General features: G+C 52.4%; 1 protein-coding gene across 1 annotated transcript in view; it reads right to left on the bottom strand.

Moving 5' to 3' along the window:
- Positions 1–6234: 6234 nt before the first annotated feature.
- Positions 6235–17289, bottom strand: part of LOC133533143 (importin subunit alpha-1-like) — a 31798-nt gene continuing 20743 nt past the window's right edge. The window contains exons 9-12 of the mRNA XM_061872109.1: positions 17112–17185; positions 15538–15709; positions 7006–7107; positions 6235–6594 (exon numbers count right to left, since the gene is read on the bottom strand). Coding sequence (XP_061728093.1) covers positions 6466–6594; positions 7006–7107; positions 15538–15709; positions 17112–17185 — 477 coding nt within the window. The 3' untranslated portion in view covers positions 6235–6465. The remainder of the gene's footprint in view (positions 6595–7005; positions 7108–15537; positions 15710–17111; positions 17186–17289) is intronic.

Below are 17289 nucleotides of genomic sequence, written 5' to 3'. Positions count from 1 at the left end.
TTTCAACCAGCAATTGAGGTTAGTTCACAGCATCCTGAAGGGTGACAATACAAAATGATAGTACACGTTAACAGTTTGAAGCTCAAAATATCAGAATCGTGATGACAATGACTAGGACAGAAAATTAGATAATAAGTTTTTAAATGTGTGTTGTTGGGATGGGCCGAATACTCAGTAACTATATGGTATTCGGCAAGGCGTCCAATGTTCTTATTCGGATAAAGTGCCGAATATTCGGCAAATAATAGTTTTTTTATGTTCGTCTTATTGCAACACTGTAAAATGTCTCCAATGTTTTTGAAGTATAGTTTGCGTCATCCACGATGACGCATAGATTTGTCAAATCTTACCTTTAATAACATGACAATACAAGTCAAGGCCCGCGTTGAATGACACGATTTATACATATTCTTTTTCATCAGGGGTTAGGGTATTAAGCGATGTCTCGGTTCAGTTTGGTAAGGTCTGAACTGAACATTTGCCTGAATATTTGTATTCGGCACACTTCATATTCAGCCCATTTCTAGTTGCGATGCTCTTACAGGATACGTAGCTGATTGCATTGGCATATATCTAAGGACAGGCTTTACAGTCACTACTAATGGTGCTAATTCAGTGGTGTCACTCACGAATTAGAGCCAATTGTGCAGTCTAATGCAACTAATAGAACCAATCGTGCATGTGATGCGAACTCATCAACCAATCGCCTAGTGACATTCATTAGATTGCACGATTGGCTTGAATTTGTGTGTGATACCACTGTACTGGCCCTATTCTTATTGCCCATAAGGTCTATCTTTAGATATATGTCAATAGTTGATTGATACTCTGATGCTACCTTATTATGTACCTAGGCAATAAATTACTGAATAATCCAGTTAGAATACCGCTAAGAATATAGCCTTACAATCTACTTCTTTAGCAGTTTTTACATCAATTTTGAAACTAAGATTTTTTTGGTTGAATATAGTGGTCACATTTATAATTTGTGGTAGCCATGGCTTGTTTTACCATCTCAAGCAGGGGATCTTAATGTATGCAGTTGCTATGTCAATGTATAAGTGTAAATGGCACGGGAACATCGAACATCCCATGTTTATATTCAAAATAGTATCCTATATGTATTATTATACAAAACATAAATGTTCATATTTTAGTTTGATATGGTTTATTTTTTATGGCAAGACGGAACTGAAAATTATTTTGTTTATTTCAGACAACAACTGGAGAAGCTGAAGGATCAGAACAAATCTTAGAGTAGCCTAGGAATACAGATGTAGTGCATAATTATTTTCTATCATATTTTCACGGAAACACATTCTAGTTTTGCTATATCAGTGATTGAGCATGACAAATACAAATGTTTCTGAGAAAATACGATGGAAAACAATTATGTACTACATCTCTAAGTCCCCATGTTTGTAAGCACTTAAAATAAATCCTCTATTTCTACAACAATTGTCTATCATTTTACTACAACGTACCTCTTGAACAAAAATTGACGGCCAGGCAATCCGAGCAATTATAAACTTGACGTTCCTTTGCGTGCACAACCACAGATAAAATAATTACATGAATTTTGACAACCCCCAATAGCCGAAAGGCATAGTTTCCATACATTAGAAAGGAACATGATTCGGCCCTGAATCGCTGTCAAACTTCTGTTTTGTAGGAAGTTTCCTACAAAACAGAATCTTTACCAGTGCCGCAGTGCAGTGCAGAGGTAAAAGGTGGGAAAAAAATTACCAGTAGTTGTTACCACTGATAACAACTTGGTAGTGGGAATAACCCCACAAAACTGAAATTTAACTGTGTTACGAAATGTTCGCAACCTTTAGTTAAACATAGGTGGCCTGTCCTGTGTTTGAATTTAACTCCACTGTTCTACTGTTAGAACAGTATTAATAGTATTATAATTTGAGGACTTGAGAGTCAAATCAAGAAACGGTGCGGGTTATTTTAAACGTCAGACTTCTATGAAATATGATATTTACATGACACTGGCACACTCTGGGCTATTAATATCGCCGCCAACTTATCTTGCCCGAACTCTAACACCTTCGTAGGTAAACTATAAGTAACAACAAATAAAAAGCCAATTGCAAAAGTAAAATTTTAATATTAAAATACTTGGCTAGATTATATAAACTATTTCTTGTTACTGTTTACCATGGCCGTCTCCTGGGTCACGTGTGACCTTAGTCTCCTGAATGAAAGGATAAAATCACAAGAAATAGTTAATATACTCACCAAATTGATTATCACATATCAGTCTTAACTGGCAGCCTAAAGTTATAATATGTACATTATTACAACAGCTTTGTCCGTGTATTCCTATTTACCCCCCGGGAACAGATGGGAATAGGCGCTGCACATAAATCATTCCCACTTGTCCCCGCCTCATGTATAGCGGTAATCACGTGGGGCGGGGACAAATAGGAAACACCGCTTAGTTATTGATGATGATAGTAGTTTCATTGATTGTATTTTATGTGTGTAAGAAAAATTAAAGCTTCGATTTTGACAGCTAAATGTGCTACTTTACCGCACTTTGTTGGTAATTTAAAGGGCCATATGTACTGTAAAACGTATGATACATGTGCGAATGAGTAATTCGCAACTCCTACAACAACTCGTTGCGAATTTCCTATTTTTCGCACTTGTATCGTAATGTACTATTTTCAAACAGTTTGGTTATGGTGATAGATGTCAACTCAATACAATATATAACCATAAATCTCGCAGAATTACATTGTTTATAAATACCATAATTATCTTTTTCAGTTGACTTTTGCTTAGACTTACATCTTATACAATAATCAATTTATCTTTGACAACGCTGATATAACTAAGGCATAGTTTAAAAATACAGAACAAGTGAACTAATGAATGATATGAAACTATGGATGAAATACCAGCAGACAGTGCTCAAAATTATCTATACAACACATGCAACAATATCTAGTAGGCACAACGAAGTGCGCAAAAATATGACAATACTACATTACGATACAAGTGCGAAAAGTAGGAAATTACCTATTCGCAACTCGTGTCGATTTAAAACACTCACTTCGGTCGTGTTTTAATTTATTGCCTCTTGTTGCGAATTTCCTACTTTTCGCACATGTATCGTAATGTACTATTAACGTGCTTAGTTGTGCAAGAGGATTATATACTCATTACAGCCATTAGATTATGAACTGAGCTCATCTGGAAAATGTATAACAACGAATATATTCTTCGGAGAAGCTTAGTTTAAAAACTAAAGACTACAAGGTTAGATGATCCCTGTATTATGTTGTAAGGGTCCAGCCCAGATTTTAAACCGGTAAGGGTCCCCAGCAACCTCGGTTCCCCATACAAACGTAGTTATGCTCTGATTTCAAAACGACTAGTTAGATTGCTCTGAAACTTTGTACTTACAATAGGATAAGGTATATCTACGCCTGTAATTAGTTTATGTAGCTTCAGATACCGTTAAAAATTAGCCATTTTAAGTTTATCATACAATTATTTTTTTAATTAATTTAATTTATTTGAATCAAAAGAAGATTACAAAAAGCCTTAAACTACTAATCTGCCAAACTGCAGTACAGTTTGTTGGCAGAAAAAAAAAAACTAAATCTACCCTCCATCAGCTAGTAGGTATTGTAAATATTAATAACTATAGCCGCTTTTGCATACGTATGTATATTGTATTGTTTGCTGTATTTTATTCGATTTATAAACTGGAGCTATATAAATACAGGCATAGATATACCTCATATCAACGAGCAGTTTCATTACAATCCAACACGTAGTTTTAAAATGAGAATGAAACTCTGTTCGTATGGGAAGGTGAAATTCGGCCGAGCTCACCGGGGACTCTTAACCTTTTGAACGCCAAGAGCCACTAAAGTGGTGGTGTGCTGTCGTGCCTACCACGCCAACGACCACTAAAGAGGTCATGGCAGACGCTGTCAAAAGCTATTTTACTGTTGACCGATAAGGTTTAAATTCGTTTCTCAATAGTTGACATATTGGCGTGTATGCCACATTTTGATGCGAGGGAGAAAGCGTTGAAAAGGTTAAATGGAAATTGATGGAAACATACATATGACAACTGTACTATGGAAATATATCTATTAACAACAACACATATAATAAATACATGTAATACAATGCCTGTTTTTAAAAAGAAATTATTCCTTACTAAAATGTGCCTAATAGGAGATATTTATCAAAACTCTGTGTAGAGGGCGCCACTAGTTTCGTTATCTGCCTCTCTATCACTCTTGCATATTCGAGCGATAAATAGGTAGATAACGAGTTTTCGCGTTTTGCGGTTATAAACAAACAGCCTTGACGCATCAATGTCTTAGTGAAACCTTTTAAAAAAACTTTTCAAGGCATAGTATGTACAGTCAGCATCAAAAGTAGCGGATCAAATAACGCTTCATAAGTATCTACCATTCTATAACCGCTTAATAAAAACTGATGTCTTCAATATAGAACAACTGAGACTGTAAAGGATATACTTTGGAACACGAATTTCAGAAATTTATCTATATTTGGAAAAGTTATCTGAGATATCAGATACTTTTGGCGCGTTGTTTCAGCCGCTACTATTGATGCTGACTGTACGAGTTACTCTATGGTTTACAATATGCGATAGAGCTGCTCTCTGGCGACTATTATCAAAGAGAATTTGAAATAGAGGTGGATTGTCAAAGAAAATTTTGTAGCCGCAGTAAATTTACTGCCATCTTTCGACACATGATTAAAACTTTTAGAACGCCATTTGACTTTGATCCTTATTCCTTCACTGATGTGTTCAATTTGTTAACTATCAAAAAGTGGCGCCATCTATTAGATCAAAGGCTAAAGGTATAGGAGCATCGTTCGAGTGATGACGCCATAAACTTTAGGTTGTGCCTGGTAAGATGGCGCCACTTTACGTTATTTAACAAATTTAACGCATATCACTAAAACAATAAGGATCAAAGTCAAATGGCGTTCTAAAAGTTTTAATCACGTGTCGAATGATGGCAGTAAATTTACTGTGGCTACAAAAAATTTCTTTGACAATCCACCTCTATTTTAAATTCTCTTTGCTATTATGTACCTATAATATGAGAAAAAGTATGGATGGATTAAGACAGGCAATGTTATGCAAAGAAGACAATTTTTTTATAGAAGTTTATACACAAGTTTATCTGATCCCACGAATTATTTTTAGACATAAAATGTATTTGAACAATAGTTTTTGATATTACAACGATGAAAGTAGTCTTAAATAAATATTATCACATATAACAGTAGATTCCTATTCGAAACATATTTAGGGCCTTGGTCTCCATATCGCCGTAGAGGTACAATAGCCATCAGATATCGGAGCGGCCGTGGTGCTCACAAATATCTGAACACGCCTCTATTGTCAAGAAGTTAGTGCGTGTTTAGATATTTTTGAGCACCACGGCCGCTCCGATATATCTGATGGCGATTGTCCCAGCCACAAAATTTAAATGTAAACCGGTTTATTTCGCTTTTACTCCGAACTTTCACAAGAACGCGAACGTTTTAAGAACGCTATTGTAACCTAAATAAACCGGTTTATTCGACGAGACGGCCGGCCGGTCTAGTGGTGCACCGCGTAAACATAGACACCGACATAGGAAGAAACCGGTTTTTATTATTCTAAACCGGTTAATTTGACAATTGTTCTCATAAAAACCGGTTTTAGCGAAACCGAAATTAAAAGGTTTTCCGCCAAGTACATGATAAGGGTTTGGAAATTTAACCGGTTTCGGAGCTTTGCATTTAACTACCTAAAGATACAGACTATAAAAGATGCCCACGAGGAAACGGAAAAAAAATTACCACGTATTTCTGAGGTCATAAGAAGGAAAAAATCTCATACAACTAAATATACATGTTCTTGAAAAAATTAAGTAGTAATATGAATTGGTACATTTTTTTTCATAAAAGCCAGTCTATTCAAAGTGTTTTTTGTCACTTTGATATCTGTCAATAAGGACGTCTAGACTAGGTCCCATAGCACACGTTATGCACTAAAACACAAACGTTTTTTTAATTTGAGTAAGATTGCCAGAGCTCAACGAGGGGAGGGAGGGTTGTTAGGGTCGGCAACGCGCATGTAACTCCCCTGGAGTTGCAGGCGTACATAGGCTACGGAGACTGCTTACCATCTGGCGCGCCGTATGCTTGTTTGCCGCCGACGTGGTATAAAAAAATGGTATTAACGCAAAACTAGGCGAATTAAAAAAAAAATATATGAAATTTTTGTCTTTAAATACGGTCCGGAAACTGTTAAAATATTACCGTTTCCTCGCGGGCACCGCGTAGAACAGAACGTGCAACTTGTTACATACACTGGCCGGCATGACTGAAGACCAAGGGCTCCCGGCTAGCCACGTACAGAAGAGCAAGGCTCCAAGGCCCCTTCGGCACTAGAAACCTTCTGGTTTAGAAGTGGATGTGGTCGTGCGCGCGCGCGCCGAACTGGTACTCCGCGCCGGCCGGCCGCGGCGCCGCGCTCGGGTCCTCGTTGTCGGCGAAGTACGAGTCCAGTATGTGCAGCGTTTTCTTGTACACCTGAGGAAAGATTTGTAAGTGAATTGACGACCGGTATGTCCTAGTGGGTAGTGACCCTGCCTACGAAGCTGATGGTCCCGGGTTCAAATCCTGGTAAGGGCATTTATTCGTGTGATGAGCATGGATATTTGTTCCTGAGTCATGGCTGTTTTCTATGTATTTAAGTATTTATAAATATTTATATATTATATATATCGTTGTCTGAGTACCCACAACACAAGCCTTATTGAGCTTACTGTGGGACTTAGTCAATTTGTGTAATAATGTTTATTATTATTTATTCATAAACGTCTATTAAAGTTGACAGGCCGCTAATAATCGTTTGTACCTTTCCATCATACCGATACGTTGGAAAGGAACAAACGATTATTAGCGGCCTGTCAACTATAAGGGTGTAAGTGTGCGTGGTACCTGCTCGTTCTCGTGCGTCTGCAGCGCCTCGATCTTGTCGAGCGCGCCGATCTCCTCCAGCTTGAGGCAGAGCGGCTCCACCTGCCCGTACTTTTCGGCCGCCTGGTGGAACAAAACAACTTTTATAGTCATAACTACTTGCGTACTTTGTTTGTGAAGGGTTGGTTGACGAATGGTAAATTTTTTAAGTCACCGAGTGTCGCTGCTATAATAAGTTTTTGGCAAAATATGATATGCCGCCCGCCCAGGCAGAGGTCGGTCCCAGCCCGAGCGAGGTATAGATGATGGGCTAGTACTAGTGACCTGCAGGAGGTTGGTGAGGCCGTCCAGCACGACGGTGACGGCGCGGTGGTCGGCGGCCTGCAGCAGGCCGCAGTAGGGCGGCAGGAAGCCCGCCGCCTGCCCGAGCGAGGTATAGATGATGGGCTAGTACTAGTGACCTGCAGAAGGTTTGGTGAGGCCGTCCAGCACGACGGTGACGGCGCGGTGGTCGGCGGCCTGCAGCAGGCCGCAGTAGGGCGGCAGGAAGCCCGCCGCCTGCCCGAGCGAGGTATAGATGATGGGCTGTACTAGTGACCTGCAGGAGGTTGGTGAGGCCGTCCAGCACGACGGTGACGGCGCGGTGGTCGGCGGCCTGCAGCAGGCCGCAGTAGGGCGGCAGGAAGCCCGCCGCCTGCCCGAGCGAGGTATAGATGATGGGCTAGTACTAGTGACCTGCAGGAGGTTGGTGAGGCCGTCCAGCACGACGGTGACGGCGCGGTGGTCGGCGGCCTGCAGCAGGCCGCAGTAGGGCGGCAGGAAGCCCGCCGCCTGCCCGAGCGAGGTATAGATGATGGGCTAGTACTAGTGACCTGCAGGAGGTTGGTGAGGCCGTCCAGCACGACGGTGGACGGCGCGGTGGTCGGCGGCCTGCAGCAGGCCGACAGTAGGGCGGCAGGAAGCCCGCCGCCTGCCCGAGCGAGGTATAGATGATGAGCTAGTACTAGTGACCTGCAGGAGGTTGGTGAGGCCGTCCAGCACGACGGTGACCGGCGCGGGTGGTCGGCGGCCTGCAGCAGGCCGCAGTAGGGCGGCAGGAAGCCCGGCGCCTGCCCGAGCGAGGTATAGATGATGGGCTAGTACTAGTTGACCTGCAGGAGGTTGGTGAGGCCGTCCAGCACGACGGTGACGGCGCGGTGGTCGGCGGCCTGCAGCAGGCCGCAGTAGGGCGGCAGGAAGCCCGCCGCCTGCCCGAGCGAGGTATAGATGATGGGCTAGTACTAGTGACCTGCAGGAGGTTGGTGAGGCCGTCCAGCACGACGGTGACGGCGCGGTGGTCGGCGGCCTGCAGCAGGCCGCAGTAGGGCGGCAGGAAGCCCGCCGCCTGCCCGAGCGAGGTATAGATGATGGGCTAGTACTAGTGACCTGCAGGAGGTTGGTGAGGCCGTCCAGCACGACGGTGACGGCGCGGTGGTCGGCGGCCTGCAGCAGGCCGCAGTAGGGCGGCAGGAAGCCCGCCGCCTGCCCGAGCGAGGTATAGATGATGGGCTAGTACTAGTGACCTGCAGGAGGTTGGTGAGGCCGTCCAGCACGACGGTGACGGCGCGGTGGTCGGCGGCCTGCAGCAGGCCGCAGTAGGGCGGCAGGAAGCCCGCCGCCTGCCCGAGCGAGGTATAGATGATGGGCTAGTACTAGTGACCTGCAGGAGGTTGGTGAGGCCGTCCAGCACGACGGTGACGGCGCGGTGGTCGGCGGCCTGCAGCAGGCCGCAGTAGGGCGGCAGGAAGCCCGCCGCCTGCCCGAGCGAGGTATAGATGATGGGCTAGTACTAGTGACCTGCAGGAGGTTGGTGAGGCCGTCTAGCACGACGGTGACGGCGCGGTGGTCGGCGGCCTGCAGCAGGCCGCAGTAGGGCGGCAGGAAGCCCGCCGCCTGCCCGAGCGAGGTATAGATGATGGGCTAGTACTAGTGACCTGCAGGAGGTTGGTGAGGCCGTCCAGCACGACGGTGACGGCGCGGTGGTCGGCGGCCTGCAGCAGGCCGCAGTAGGGCGGCAGGAAGCCCGCCGCCTGCCCGAGCGAGGTATAGATGATGGGCTAGTACTAGTGACCTGCAGGAGGTTGGTGAGGCCGTCCAGCACGACGGTGACGGCGCGGTGGTCGGCGGCCTGCAGCAGGCCGCAGTAGGGCGGCAGGAAGCCCGCCGCCTGCCCGAGCGAGGTATAGATGATGGGCTAGTACTAGTGACCTGCAGGAGGTTGGTGAGGCCGTCCAGCACGACGGTGACGGCGCGGTGGTCGGCGGCCTGCAGCAGGCCGCAGTAGGGCGGCAGGAAGCCCGCCGCCTGCCCGAGCGAGGTATAGATGATGGGCTAGTACTAGTGACCTGCAGGAGGTTGGTGAGGCCGTCCAGCACGACGGTGACGGCGCGGTGGTCGGCGGCCTGCAGCAGGCCGCAGTAGGGCGGCAGGAAGCCCGCCGCCTGCCCGAGCGAGGTATAGATGATGGGCTAGTACTAGTGACCTGCAGGAGGTTGGTGAGGCCGTCCAGCACGACGGTGACGGCGCGGTGGTCGGCGGCCTGCAGCAGGCCGCAGTAGGGCGGCAGGAAGCCCGCCGCCTGCCCGAGCGAGGTATAGATGATGGGCTAGTACTAGTGACCTGCAGGAGGTTGGTGAGGCCGTCCAGCACGACGGTGACGGCGCGGTGGTCGGCGGCCTGCAGCAGGCCGCAGTAGGGCGGCAGGAAGCCCGCCGCCTGCCCGAGCGAGGTATAGATGATGGGCTAGTACTAGTGACCTGCAGGAGGTTGGTGAGGCCGTCCAGCACGACGGTGACGGCGCGGTGGTCGGCGGCCTGCAGCAGGCCGCAGTAGGGCGGCAGGAAGCCCGCCGCCTGCCCGAGCGAGGTATAGATGATGGGCTAGTACTAGTGACCTGCAGGAGGTTGGTGAGGCCGTCCAGCACGACGGTGACGGCGCGGTGGTCGGCGGCCTGCAGCAGGCCGCAGTAGGGCGGCAGGAAGCCCGCCGCCTGCCCGAGCGAGGTATAGATGATGGGCTAGTACTAGTGACCTGCAGGAGGTTGGTGAGGCCGTCCAGCACGACGGTGACGGCGCGGTGGTCGGCGGCCTGCAGCAGGCCGCAGTAGGGCGGCAGGAAGCCCGCCGCCTGCCCGAGCGAGGTATAGATGATGGGCTAGTACTAGTGACCTGCAGGAGGTTGGTGAGGCCGTCCAGCACGACGGTGACGGCGCGGTGGTCGGCGGCCTGCAGCAGGCCGCAGTAGGGCGGCAGGAAGCCCGCCGCCTGCCCGAGCGAGGTATAGATGATGGGCTAGTACTAGTGACCTGCAGGAGGTTGGTGAGGCCGTCCAGCACGACGGTGACGGCGCGGTGGTCGGCGGCCTGCAGCAGGCCGCAGTAGGGCGGCAGGAAGCCCGCCGCCTGCCCGAGCGAGGTATAGATGATGGGCTAGTACTAGTGACCTGCAGGAGGTTGGTGAGGCCGTCCAGCACGACGGTGACGGCGCGGTGGTCGGCGGCCTGCAGCAGGCCGCAGTAGGGCGGCAGGAAGCCCGCCGCCTGCCCGAGCGAGGTATAGATGATGGGCTAGTACTAGTGACCTGCAGGAGGTTGGTGAGGCCGTCCAGCACGACGGTGACGGCGCGGTGGTCGGCGGCCTGCAGCAGGCCGCAGTAGGGCGGCAGGAAGCCCGCCGCCTGCCCGAGCGAGGTATAGATGATGGGCTAGTACTAGTGACCTGCAGGAGGTTGGTGAGGCCGTCCAGCACGACGGTGACGGCGCGGTGGTCGGCGGCCTGCAGCAGGCCGCAGTAGGGCGGCAGGAAGCCCGCCGCCTGCCCGAGCGAGGTATAGATGATGGGCTAGTACTAGTGACCTGCAGGAGGTTGGTGAGGCCGTCCAGCACGACGGTGACGGCGCGGTGGTCGGCGGCCTGCAGCAGGCCGCAGTAGGGCGGCAGGAAGCCCGCCGCCTGCCCGAGCGAGGTATAGATGATGGGCTAGTACTAGTGACCTGCAGGAGGTTGGTGAGGCCGTCCAGCACGACGGTGACGGCGCGGTGGTCGGCGGCCTGCAGCAGGCCGCAGTAGGGCGGCAGGAAGCCCGCCGCCTGCCCGAGCGAGGTATAGATGATGGGCTAGTACTAGTGACCTGCAGGAGGTTGGTGAGGCCGTCCAGCACGACGGTGACGGCGCGGTGGTCGGCGGCCTGCAGCAGGCCGCAGTAGGGCGGCAGGAAGCCCGCCGCCTGCCCGAGCGAGGTATAGATGATGGGCTAGTACTAGTGACCTGCAGGAGGTTGGTGAGGCCGTCCAGCACGACGGTGACGGCGCGGTGGTCGGCGGCCTGCAGCAGGCCGCAGTAGGGCGGCAGGAAGCCCGCCGCCTGCCCGAGCGAGGTATAGATGATGGGCTAGTACTAGTGACCTGCAGGAGGTTGGTGAGGCCGTCCAGCACGACGGTGACGGCGCGGTGGTCGGCGGCCTGCAGCAGGCCGCAGTAGGGCGGCAGGAAGCCCGCCGCCTGCCCGAGCGAGGTATAGATGATGGGCTAGTACTAGTGACCTGCAGGAGGTTGGTGAGGCCGTCCAGCACGACGGTGACGGCGCGGTGGTCGGCGGCCTGCAGCAGGCCGCAGTAGGGCGGCAGGAAGCCCGCCGCCTGCCCGAGCGAGGTATAGATGATGGGCTAGTACTAGTGACCTGCAGGAGGTTGGTGAGGCCGTCCAGCACGACGGTGACGGCGCGGTGGTCGGCGGCCTGCAGCAGGCCGCAGTAGGGCGGCAGGAAGCCCGCCGCCTGCCCGAGCGAGGTATAGATGATGGGCTAGTACTAGTGACCTGCAGGAGGTTGGTGAGGCCGTCCAGCACGACGGTGACGGCGCGGTGGTCGGCGGCCTGCAGCAGGCCGCAGTAGGGCGGCAGGAAGCCCGCCGCCTGCCCGAGCGAGGTATAGATGATGGGCTAGTACTAGTGACCTGCAGGAGGTTGGTGAGGCCGTCCAGCACGACGGTGACGGCGCGGTGGTCGGCGGCCTGCAGCAGGCCGCAGTAGGGCGGCAGGAAGCCCGCCGCCTGCCCGAGCGAGGTATAGATGATGAGCTAGTACTAGTGACCTGCAGGAGGTTGGTGAGGCCGTCTAGCACGACGGTGACGGCGCGGTGGTCGGCGGCCTGCAGCAGGCCGCAGTAGGGCGGCAGGAAGCCCGCCGCCTGACCGAGCGAGGTATAGATGATGGGCTAGTACTAGTGACCTGCAGGAGGTTGGTGAGGCCGTCCAGCACGACGGTGACGGCGCGGTGGTCGGCGGCCTGCAGCAGGCCGCAGTAGGGCGGCAGGAAGCCCGCCGCCTGCCCGAGCGAGGTATAGATGATGGGCTAGTACTAGTGACCTGCAGGAGGTTGGTGAGGCCGTCCAGCACGACGGTGACGGCGCGGTGGTCGGCGGCCTGCAGCAGGCCGCAGTAGGGCGGCAGGAAGCCCGCCGCCTGCCCGAGCGAGGTATAGATGATGGGCTAGTACTAGTGACCCTGCAGGAGGTTGGTGAGGCCGTCCAGCACGACGGTGACGGCGCGGTGGTCGGCGGCCTGCAGCAGGCCGCAGTAGGGCGGCAGGAAGCCCGCCGCCTGCCCGAGCGAGGTATAGATGATGGGCTAGTACTAGTGACCTGCAGGAGGTTGGTGAGGCCGTCCAGCACGACGGTGACGGCGCGGTGGTCGGCGGCCTGCAGCAGGCCGCAGTAGGGCGGCAGGAAGCCCGCCGCCCTGCCCGAGCGAGGTATAGATGATGGGCTAGTACTAGTGACCTGCAGGAGGTTGGTGAGGCCGTCCAGCACGACGGTGACGGCGCGGTGGTCGGCGGCCTGCAGCAGGCCGCAGTAGGGCGGCAGGAAGCCCGCCGCCTGCCCGAGCGAGGTATAGATGATGGGCTAGTACTAGTGACCTGCAGGAGGTTGGTGAGGCCGTCCAGCACGACGGTGACGGCGCGGTGGTCGGCGGCCTGCAGCAGGCCGCAGTAGGGCGGCAGGAAGCCCGCCGCCTGCCCGAGCGAGGTATAGATGATGGGCTAGTACTAGTGACCTGCAGGAGGTTGGTGAGGCCGTCCAGCACGACGGTGACGGCGCGGTGGTCGGCGGCCTGCAGCAGGCCGCAGTAGGGCGGCAGGAAGCCCGCCGCCTGCCCGAGCGAGGTATAGATGATGGGCTAGTACTAGTGACCTGCAGGAGGTTGGTGAGGCCGTCCAGCACGACGGTGACGGCGCGGTGGTCGGCGGCCTGCAGCAGGCCGCAGTAGGGCGGCAGGAAGCCCGCCGCCTGCCCGAGCGAGGTATAGATGATGAGCTAGTACTAGTGACCTGCAGGAGGTTGGTGAGGCCGTCCAGCACGACGGTGACGGCGCGGTGGTCGGCGGCCTGCAGCAGGCCGCAGTAGGGCGGCAGGAAGCCCGCCGCCTGCCCGAGCGAGGTATAGATGATGGGCTAGTACTAGTGACCTGCAGGAGGTTGGTGAGGCCGTCCAGCACGACGGTGACGGCGCGGTGGTCGGCGGCCTGCAGCAGGCCGCAGTAGGGCGGCAGGAAGCCCGCCGCCTGCCCGAGCGAGGTATAGATGATGGGCTAGTACTAGTGACCTGCAGGAGGTTGGTGAGGCCGTCCAGCACGACGGTGACGGCGCGGTGGTCGGCGGCCTGCAGCAGGCCGCAGTAGGGCGGCAGGAAGCCCGCCGCCTGCCCGAGCGAGGTATAGATGATGGGCTAGTACTAGTGACCTGCAGGAGGTTGGTGAGGCCGTCCAGCACGACGGTGACGGCGCGGTGGTCGGCGGCCTGCAGCAGGCCGCAGTAGGGCGGCAGGAAGCCCGCCGCCTGCCCGAGCGAGGTATAGATGATGGGCTAGTACTAGTGACCTGCAGGAGGTTGGTGAGGCCGTCCAGCACGACGGTGACGGCGCGGTGGTCGGCGGCCTGCAGCAGGCCGCAGTAGGGCGGCAGGAAGCCCGCCGCCTGCCCGAGCGAGGTATAGATGATGGGCTAGTACTAGTGACCTGCAGGAGGTTGGTGAGGCCGTCCAGCACGACGGTGACGGCGCGGTGGTCGGCGGCCTGCAGCAGGCCGCAGTAGGGCGGCAGGAAGCCCGCCGCCTGCCCGAGCGAGGTATAGATGATGGGCTAGTACTAGTGACCTGCAGGAGGTTGGTGAGGCCGTCCAGCACGACGGTGACGGCGCGGTGGTCGGCGGCCTGCAGCAGGCCGCAGTAGGGCGGCAGGAAGCCCGCCGCCTGCCCGAGCGAGGTTATAGATGATGGGCTAGTACTAGTGACCTGCAGGAGGTTGGTGAGGCCGTCCAGCACGACGGTGACGGCGCGGTGGTCGGCGGCCTGCAGCAGGCCGCAGTAGGGCGGCAGGAAGCCCGCCGCCTGCCCGAGCGAGGTATAGATGATGGGCTAGTACTAGTGACCTGCAGGAGGTTGGTGAGGCCGTCCAGCACGACGGTGACGGCGCGGTGGTCGGCGGCCTGCAGCAGGCCGCAGTAGGGCGGCAGGAAGCCCGCCGCCTGCCCGAGCGAGGTATAGATGATGGGCTAGTACTAGTGACCTGCAGGAGGTTGGTGAGGCCGTCCAGCACGACGGTGACGGCGCGGTGGTCGGCGGCCTGCAGCAGGCCGCAGTAGGGCGGCAGGAAGCCCGCCGCCTGCCCGAGCGAGGTATAGATGATGGGCTAGTACTAGTGACCTGCAGGAGGTTGGTGAGGCCGTCCAGCACGACGGTGACGGCGCGGTGGTCGGCGGCCTGCAGCAGGCCGCAGTAGGGCGGCAGGAAGCCCGCCGCCTGCCCGAGCGAGGTATAGATGATGGGCTAGTACTAGTGACCTGCAGGAGGTTGGTGAGGCCGTCCAGCACGACGGTGACGGCGCGGTGGTCGGCGGCCTGCAGCAGGCCGCAGTAGGGCGGCAGGAAGCCCGCCGCCTGCCCGAGCGAGGTATAGATGATGGGCTAGTACTAGTGACCTGCAGGAGGTTGGTGAGGCCGTCCAGCACGACGGTGACGGCGCGGTGGTCGGCGGCCTGCAGCAGGCCGCAGTAGGGCGGCAGGAAGCCCGCCGCCTGCCCGAGCGAGGTATAGATGATGGGCTAGTACTAGTGACCTGCAGGAGGTTGGTGAGGCCGTCCAGCACGACGGTGACGGCGCGGTGGTCGGCGGCCTGCAGCAGGCCGCAGTAGGGCGGCAGGAAGCCCGCCGCCTGCCCGAGCGAGGTATAGATGATGGGCTAGTACTAGTGACCTGCAGGAGGTTGGTTGAGGCCGTCCAGCACGACGGTGACGGCGCGGTGGTCGGCGGCCTGCAGCAGGCCGCAGTAGGGCGGCAGGAAGCCCGCCGCCTGCCCGAGCGAGGTATAGATGATGGGCTAGTACTAGTGACCTGCAGGAGGTTGGTGAGGCCGTCCAGCACGACGGTGACGGCGCGGTGGTCGGCGGCCTGCAGCAGGCCGCAGTAGGGCGGCAGGAAGCCCGCCGCCTGCCCGAGCGAGGTATAGATGATGGGCTAGTACTAGTGACCTGCAGGAGGTTGGTGAGGCCGTCCAGCACGACGGTGACGGCGCGGTGGTCGGCGGCCTGCAGCAGGCCGCAGTAGGGCGGCAGGAAGCCCGCCGCCAGCAGCGCGTCCAGCTGCGCCGCGCTGCCGCCCAGGCACAGGTTGGTGACTGCCCAAGCTGCTTCTTTTTGACATCTGAAACAAATTAATATCGTTAGCAATAGTAAGGTTGTTACAATTCTTGATTGAAAACTATTTTTAACCAATTTTTGAGCTGGCGATATAGACGAAAATGAAAATATAGACTAACAAGTGTGGACGCGACCAGTGGTAACGTTGAAGGCGAACGCAGCCGACGCGCACGAATGAGGGTAGGCCGAGCGCGGTCTACACAACTCTGACACCCACCCGCTATCTCCAGTTACCCGTGAACAAGATGCATGTAACTGCGTCGAAATATTGGGAGCTCAATAAAAACAATATACTCGTAAAAGGTAATGACGGTTTATATCCCGGTCGATTTAAATCTAGTGAAACTAACAGAGAATCATCCAAAACTGTTATTCGAAAATAGACTTTCGGAACATTTACATTATGCAAGGCTCGGAAACCGGTTATATTTCAAAACCGGTATCATGTACTTGGCGCAAAACCTATTAAATTCAGTTTCATTCGTAAAACCGTTATTTTTAAACATGTTTTAGAAGAACATTTCCATAAAGTTCGTTAACCGTTTTAGAACAATAAAAACCGGTTTCTTCTGTCGGTGTCTTTGATTCGACAGACCACCAAACCGACCAGCCGTCTCGTCGCATAAACCGGTTTATTTGTTGCAATTAAGTCCTTAAAACCGAAATAAACCGGTATTTACCGCTATTTTTAAACCGGTTAGAGCCTTGATATTATGGACGATCTTACACAAATCGACCTATTCCATAGAAAACATCCATAACTCAAAATATATAACGTTATATTATCTTAACACAACTTAGCCCCCTTAACTTAACCCTTTTGTTTTGCTGCGACGCACACAACATTTCCTATATGTATGGAACAGTATTATTTAAATGTATTTTTTTTTTCTACTTCTATTTTGTATAAATGTGTATTTCTCTCGTATAATTTTGTATTATCTGTTTTTTTTTTGTCATTTTATTAATTATATTTCCTGTGTGTATTGTGGCAAACAAATAAACGGATTATCTATCTATCTATCTATCTTAGTTTATATATATATATTTTTTTTAAGACAATCTTACACAGATCGACCTTGCCCCAAGCTAACCAAAACTTGTACTATGGGTACTAGGCGACGATATATATAGTTACATACATATCTGTGTTTATCACACTATCCTCCATCGCTCGAAACGATGTCGCTATACCTGTGGCCTTTGATCTATTAGATGGCGCCACTTTTTGATACTAAACAAATTTAAGACATATCATTAAAGAATAAGCATCAAAGTCAAATGGTGTTCTAAAGGTTATAATCACGTGTCGAAAGATTGCAGTAAATTTGCTGTGGCTAAGTTTTCTTTGACAATCCACCTCTATTTCAATTCTCTTTGATAGATACTAAACTAAATGTACTTACTTGGCGTCTTCGTGTGCTAGCACATTAATGAGTTTCGACAGCATGCCTTGGTCGATCGCTCGTTGTATTTGAATCTACAAAAATATAATATGCATTTGACAAATCATGGGAAAAAATAAATACTGTAGGATTATTCGGGTTATTCCCACTAGTTACCAGTGGTTCTTCACTTGAGTAA

This window comes from Cydia pomonella, chromosome 28 (assembly GCF_033807575.1).
Source record: "Cydia pomonella isolate Wapato2018A chromosome 28, ilCydPomo1, whole genome shotgun sequence".
Taxonomy (NCBI): Eukaryota; Metazoa; Arthropoda; class Insecta; order Lepidoptera; family Tortricidae; genus Cydia; species Cydia pomonella.
This window is presented reverse-complemented; position numbering and strand designations above follow the sequence as displayed.